General features: G+C 40.2%; 1 protein-coding gene across 6 annotated transcripts in view; it reads left to right on the top strand.

Annotated features, from left to right (window-relative positions):
• LOC144978066 (rho GTPase-activating protein 190-like) overlaps positions 1 to 7,500 on the top strand; it is a 96,006-nt gene that overhangs the window by 78,956 nt on the left and 9,550 nt on the right. For all 6 annotated transcript variants that reach the window (XM_078923587.1, XM_078923583.1, XM_078923582.1 and 3 more), the window contains 2 exons: positions 6,478 to 6,718; positions 6,914 to 7,045. In XM_078923587.1, the coding sequence (XP_078779713.1) occupies positions 6,478 to 6,718; positions 6,914 to 7,045 (373 nt within the window). The remainder of the gene's footprint in view (positions 1 to 6,477; positions 6,719 to 6,913; positions 7,046 to 7,500) is intronic.

The following is a 7,500-nucleotide window of genomic DNA, read 5'->3' as shown; positions in this document are numbered from 1 at the left end:
ACAAACAGAAGCAATAACAAACAAATTAAAAACATATATTAAAAAAAAAAACAAAAACAAAAAACAAAACAAAACAAAACAAACAAACAACAAACGGCAGAGTTTAAAATTTTGGCCAGAAAACTCTTCCTTCAAATATCGATCGATTACAATGACCCCTCGTCTCGTAATTGTCAAAAGAAAAAAAAAGTTGCAAGTTTGATAGTTTTTGGCCTGGAATACCTACCTACCTACCTATTATAGACCTTCCTGAAGCCTCGGGTTTGAGAATTGATGACGAGTTTTATAAGCCATTTAGATAAATTGTGACGCCTTCGTCTCTTAACGGTATTATGTCGGAACGAACCAGATGCTTAAAAGGTAAATTTAATGTTAAAACTGGTCAAAAATATAAATTGTTGGCACCAGCACCCTAGATTATGGTATCCATTCTCCTCAATAAAACATACAAACTCAACACAAGTCTGATATATCTGGCTATAAATTCAATGTTCAACATCTTAACCATCCCGACTTAATACCGTTTTGAGGCGAAGGCTCACAATTGGAAGTCAAAAATTTGTGGCCAAATTAAAAAAAAAAAAAAAAAAAAAGGAATTAATAATAAAAAACGAGTGTTATGTCCCCGTTTGGCCTTGACCGAAAGTACCCATTAATGATATATTATACAAATCACCTGGGAGTCATTGATTGATTTCCCCGTGGGATCGTCATGGTAATGTTTGTCGTTTGGTCATGATTTATACCCTACAGTCTGTGGAAGTACTCATGCTATGCGTTTATACGTCAATATATTATTCTCAACCATTCTGTCGGCCAGATCAACCGTTCCCACAAAAAAAAAAAAAACAACAAAAAAAACAACAACCCCCCCCCACCAAAACAAACAAAAAACAAACAAAAACAAAACAAAACAAAAACAAACAAACAACGTGACATTTAACGGTAAGAGTCTGTTTCAGCGAAGGTTGTTAAATAAATAAAGGGACTTTAGTGAGAACTATTCACCCAAAACATACCAACACACACACACACAACTATGCGGAACCTTCAACGCTAATAGTCTGCTATAGATAGTATCCGCTTGGCTAAGAAGCTCACAGCATTGCCATCCGGAAGTATAACGGACTAACACACAAAACTATGTGTATCCATGAACTTTTATAGTCTGGATAATACAGTTTAAGTGAAAACTCATAAACGTGGATGGCAAATAAACCAAAATGAAACAAAAACAAAAAAAAAAAAAAAAAATGACAAAGACCCGAGTGACGTCAACTTCATTCTATCTATAGATAGTATGCGCTTGGCTAAGAAGCTCACAACATTGCCATCCGGAAGTATAACGGACTAACACACAAAACTATGTGTATCCATGAACTTTTATAGTCTGGATAATACAGTTTAAGTGAAAACTCATAAACGTGGATGGCAAATAAACCAAAATGAAACAAAAACAAAAAAAAAAAAAAAAAAAAAATGACAAAGACCCGAGTGACGTCAACTTCATTCTATCTATAGATAGTATGCGCTTGGCTAAGAAGCTCACAACATTGCCATCCGGACGTATAACGGACCAACACACAAAACTGTGTGTATCCATGAACGTTTATAGCCTTGTTGATACAGTTTAGTGAGAATTACTCATAAACGCGGATGGCAAAAAGCAATAACAAAGACCCGAGTGATGTCAACTTCGTTTGAAAAAATGGAATAAAGCAGGTTTTGATTTGTGGGGAATGTCCGCTATAGAACACACCCCCCCCTTCTCTCTCTCTCTCTCTCTCTCCTCTCTCTCTCCTCTCCTCTCCTTCTCTCTCTCTCCCCCCTCTCTCTCTCTCCCCTCCCCCTCTCTCTCTCTCTCTCCTCTCTCTCCCTCTCTCTCTCTCTCCTCCTCTCTCTCTCTCTCTCCTCTCTTCTCTCTCTCTCTATATTTATATATATATTATATATATTATATATTATATATATATATATATATATATCTCCTCACCCCCTCCTTTGTGTTAGTATGTGTTTGTGTATGTGTTTATGTGTGTGTGTGTGTATGTGTGAGAGTGTACAACGTAGGCTCTTCTATACGTTATATTGGTAGTTGACATCAGCTCTCTTATCTCGATCAATGCCTGCCAATTGTAAATAGTTTTTAATTGGTTTTTTTTTGGCCTTTAATAATAATATTAGACTGTAGTTTTAAATTTAATCTTGATTTTTGAAAAAAAAAAAATCAACTTTATTTATTTATATATTTATTTATTTATTTATCTCCTCCTCCTCCTCCTCCTCCTCCTCCTCCTCCTCCTCCTCCTCCTCCTCCTCCTCCTCCTCCTCCTCCTCCTTTCTCTCTCTATCTCCCAAAATGTATTTTTATGCATATCTGCTGTTGTGGACACAACTGTCATTCATTCCTTGACAGGAAAACAGACTTATTCAATACTATGTACAAAATATCTTACTTAGCTTCGTTAAAACAGCACGTCCTAAGACACCCTGACACACAAACACGACAAACGCGCTTTCGCTTTCAGACATACACACGCACACACAAACACACACACACACACACACACACACACACACACACACACACACACACACGGGAATACACGAAATAACGCGGGAAAAAAAAAATACAAATTTAAAAAAATAAATAAATGATATTATTTTTTTAAACGATAAAGCCCAACTAGATTCTATTTCTTAAGACAGAGTGTGCTTGGAAACCAGACACCAGTCGTTCAAAAGTGACGGTTTAGGGAATTTTTCACTTATAGAGTATATTAGTATGAACGTGTATATATAGTGTGTGCGCTTGGCTAAGAAGCTCGCAATATTGCCATCGGAAGTATAACGGACCAACACACAAAACTATGTGTAACCTTGAACTTTTACAGTTTGGTTAATAAAGTTGAGTGAGAATTACTCATAAACGCGGATGGCAAAAAACAATAACAAAGAAAGACCCGAGTGACGTCAAATTAATTCCATCTATAAACTGGCCAAGTGATTCTGACTTATGGATGTGAATTGTTTGAAGGAAATAATGATAGACCTTCGTGTTTGAAGTCATTGTAATTGACTGGAACTAGAAAAAAGAAAAATAAGAAAAATAAAAAAACAAACAAACATGGGGTGTGGTTCAAGTTCATCCGCTGCAGTTGTGGTTTCAAGGCAGGCGTCCAAGATCACTGTGCGATCTGAACGTTCCTGTCGGTCTGAGGGAAACGGCGAGGTCGTGGCAGTGCAGGATGGGGAGGGTGAGAAGACGGAACGCGTTCATGGTGGAGGTGGTGATGATGATGGTGGTAGTGTGGAAGGAAATGGTGATGGAAGAAATGGAGGAGGGGACGCGGAACAAATCGGAAGCACGGATGCTGATAATCATTGTGATCATAGTGAAGATAAGGCTCAACAAACTAGTTTGGACGGCGGCATTGATGATGATGGTGCTGATGGTGGTGACGGTGGTGATTCGAAAACAGAGGATACTGGTAATGGCAATGAGAAAGAAGACGTTGAGAAATCGTCGAGTGACAAAGAGAATGAGGAGAGAGTAGGAAAGGTTAGTGAATCAGATGATAAAAATAGCTGTAGTGATATATTCGCGCTCACTGCCGTGGAAAGAGAACCGCGACACGTGTTTGACTCTGAGTTGAACTCTGACCTGGACAAGGCCGTGCAAGCGTTGTTGTCCAACGTAGCTTCGGAGGTGGAGAGGGAAATTTTGTGTGGGGGCGACGAGGTCTCTAGCGATAAAACAGATGAGGAGTCCGAGGAGACCCGTGGAAAAGATGTTGACGCGGATGATAAAATGACTAGCGATGGTCAAGGGAGTTGCGAGGATGTTAAGCGGTCTGTGAGTTGTGGCTCCGACGAACCGTTGCCAGAATTGGGCGTCGCAAAGGAAGGGGATGCTGGTGAAGATGTAGCCGTTTCCACAAACAGGACGTCTGTCAGTTGTGGGAGCAACGAACCTTTACCAGACCTGAATGTGTATAAGGATGGTGATGGGGATGGTGATGGCAGCGTCATCGGTGGTGCAGAATCCATCCCAACTAAAAGGTCATCGGTCAGTTGTGGGAGCAACGAACCTTTACCAGACCTGAATGTGTATAAGGATGGTGATGGGGATGGTGATGGTGGCAGCGTTATCGATGGTGCAGAATCCATCCCAACTAAAAGATCATCGGTTAGTTGTGAAAGTGACCAACCTCTCCCGGATCTGGCATCGGTATCGAATGACCACTGTGACGATGGCAGTGGACATAGTAATGATAAAAACAACAATGATGATTTACCGATAACTGATAATAATGATAGGAATGATAAGGACGCACAAACCATTAAAAGCCCCGATCTGAGCGAGTCTGGTAATGACGTATCACAAACAAATATGGCCGACTCGGTGACTTTAGTAGTAGAGAATCAAGACCCTGTCAATAGTGATGTTAGTGGGACTGTACATCATGATGATAATCACGTGGGAGACCACCGACCGGAAGTGAAAGATCACCGACGGGAAGTGAAACATTCCGAGGAGGATCCGTCTTCTGGTGTGGCGATCGCTACAAATGACACTCGTGGATCGTCTGGAAGTTGTGGGGAAAATGGAGATGGGGAAGAAAAGTGTGAGGGTGATGCTGATGATGATGAAGAGAAAGAAGTGGATGAGGATGAGGAGGAAGAGGAAATAATATGTGATGAGCCAGATGGATTGAGGAAGGTTCTCGGACTGTCCAAAAAGTCAAGTGAGGTAAATTTATCACGGCTAAATTATTGTCATAATAATAATCGTTGAAAGGATGTTGTATGTATTGTTGTAATATTTTATTAAGCTGTGGCTATTGTTGAGTGTGAAGCTTGGTGTATTAAATAGATCAGTTTTTAAAAAAATAAAGTAACTTGTTTATAATATGATTTCCTCAGCACATGTAACACAATCTACCACAAAAGACTAAGCTATTTATTTTTATGCCATGAACACTTGAAAATATTTAATGAGTGTTCCGCATGTGATTGGGTAGCTGGGTTTGTTAGATCTGGCGGAAAGTACTTTGTGATAGACTCGCATCCTATCCAAAGGATAGCAAGCAATTGCAATTGTCCGTTTCACGCTAAAGAAACACGGATAAACTCTGGCTCTATGGGCCTGATGGATTTAAAGGACTACTTTTTTTAATATAAAAAATACAAGCGTTATGTTTCGTCCAGAAAGTTAAGTGTCGTGTCCGTGATGGCGTTGACCATGGTTCTTGGAGTTTAACAAGTGATCGATATGTCCACTTTGTTAACATTGATTTAAGACTTGAATACCTTCTCGGGCAATTTATATTTGTTTCTGTTCAAATATGCTTCAACAGTCGTAACTCACTTCCCTCGTAATGACGCATGGTAACTTAGTAACTGACTCGAAACTATCGGAACAATGGCGGGCGCCCTTATGAAATATTTCTCCGACGAGCACAAAAGCGTATCCAGAGGAAAAAAAAACCCATTATAAATCTGATCATGTTTTGACTTTTACACATTCTGATCACAAGACATATGAAAAGTTCTAGCCAGCATGAAGAATAAAAAGTACATATTTTTCTTTAGTTTAGAACCACGATTGTTTAGAACCACGATGGCCGCCGTTGCTGGGCGCCATGACATCAGACTATTGAATCCAATTGGCAATCTCACTTAATCAGTTAATACAAGATAGGGTTTGACTTGAGGGCATATCCGTGTATGTTTGTCTTCTTATTTTCACATTTAGTGGGGGGAAAAAAAAAAAGGGGGGGGGGGGGGGGGGGGGGGCTGACGGAAAGGAAAGAGGTGTTTTGTCAAGCAAGACAAGTGAGCAGCTGTCGCTCTAATAATTTTGATTTAACATCTTGTAATGGTCTCAGTTATTCGTCTTTATTTTCTCTCTCTTTGTTTTTAAAAAGCCATTATAAAAAAAAAGGGCATTTGACTTTGACTGAACGTTCATAATCAATAAGGACGGCTGTGATATTGTCTATCATTGTCTCCACAATCAGTCATAGATTGAATGGTAATGTGGTCCGCCTAATGCTGTGAATTGGGTTTTGTCAACTTCTTTGTTTTGTTTTGTGTTTGATTATTGAAGAGTTATTCATTTATCCATTAATTCCTTCCTTCTTTCCTTACTTACTTACTACTTACTCACTTACTTTACTTACTTACTTACTTACATAATTAGTTACCTACTTTTTCAAAATACTTATTATTTACATTCTTACTGACTTACTTAACAAATTTGCTCATTTACTTACCTACTACTTACTTACGTATTTACTTACTTACTGACTGACTGAGTTACTTAATTACCTACTTTTTCAACATACTTACTATTTACTTTCTTATTGACTTACTCAACAAATTTACTCATTTACTTACCTACTACTTACTTACTAATTTTTGTTGGTATCTTTGAACCTTACCTTAGTCCATATCACTTTCATATCGTTTTAGGGGAAGAAAGTGAAAGAAGCCCAGAAGAAGATGAAGAAGAAAGATCCCAAGTTATCTGTGACATCAGCCGGCAGTTTTGCCCTGGAAGAATTCCCAACAGCCCCAGAGAACAAGGCCATCCCCCTGTTTGTCTACAAGTGCGTCAGCTACATCGAAGCCGAAGGTCTGCAGACAGAGGGGCTGTACAGGATCTCAGGAAACAAGTCGCAAGGCGAACTGTTTCTGTCCAAATTTGTGGATGGTAAGTTTGGGTTTCAGTAATAGGAACAACTCCAAATATAGGGAAGAGGGAAATCAAAACCATCACAATCATCATCATCATCGTCATCATCATCATCATCATCATCATCATCATCATCACCACCACCACCACCACCACCACCACCACCACCACCACCACCACCACTATACTCATCCCAATTCATCCCATCCCCAGATCCGAACACAGACATTAACAGTTTGGGCATATCCGTCAATGCCATCGCCACCCTCATTAAGAACTTCTTCAATGAACTCAGTGAACCCCTCATCCCGTCCAATGTCAGAGATGAACTCATGGAAGCCGCTGGTAGGTGCCCCCCCATTCCCTTTAATGTGTTCAATTCATTCCCCATCCCCCTTCCTACCTTCCTTCCTCCATCTCCTCCTCCTCCTCTTTTCTTCCTCCTCCTCCTCTTTTCTTCCTCCTCCTCTTTTCTTCCTCCTCCTCTTTTCTTCCTCCTCCTCTTTTCTTCCTCCTCCTCCTCTTTTCTTCCTCCTCCTCTTTTCTTCCTCCTCCTCTTTTCTTCCTCCTCCTCTTTTCTTCCTCCCTTTTCCTCCCCTCTTTTCTTTCCTCCTCCTCTTTTCTTCCTCCTCCTCTTTTCTTCCTCCTCCTCTTTCTTCTCTCCTCCTCCTCCTCTTTTCTTCCTCCTCCTCCCTCTTTTCTTCCTCCTCCTCTTTTCTTCCTCCTCCTCTTTTCTTCCTCCTCCTCTTTTCTTCCTCCTCCTCCCTTCTCTCCTTTCTCTCCTCCTCCTCTTTTCTTCC

Source organism: Berghia stephanieae, chromosome 8 (genome assembly GCF_034508935.2).
Source record: "Berghia stephanieae isolate SIO BIC M18660-M18661 chromosome 8, UCSD_Bste_1.3, whole genome shotgun sequence".
Classification (NCBI taxonomy): Eukaryota; Metazoa; Mollusca; class Gastropoda; order Nudibranchia; family Aeolidiidae; genus Berghia; species Berghia stephanieae.
Note: the sequence above shows the minus strand (reverse complement) of the source record. Positions and strands in the feature narration are given on the sequence as shown.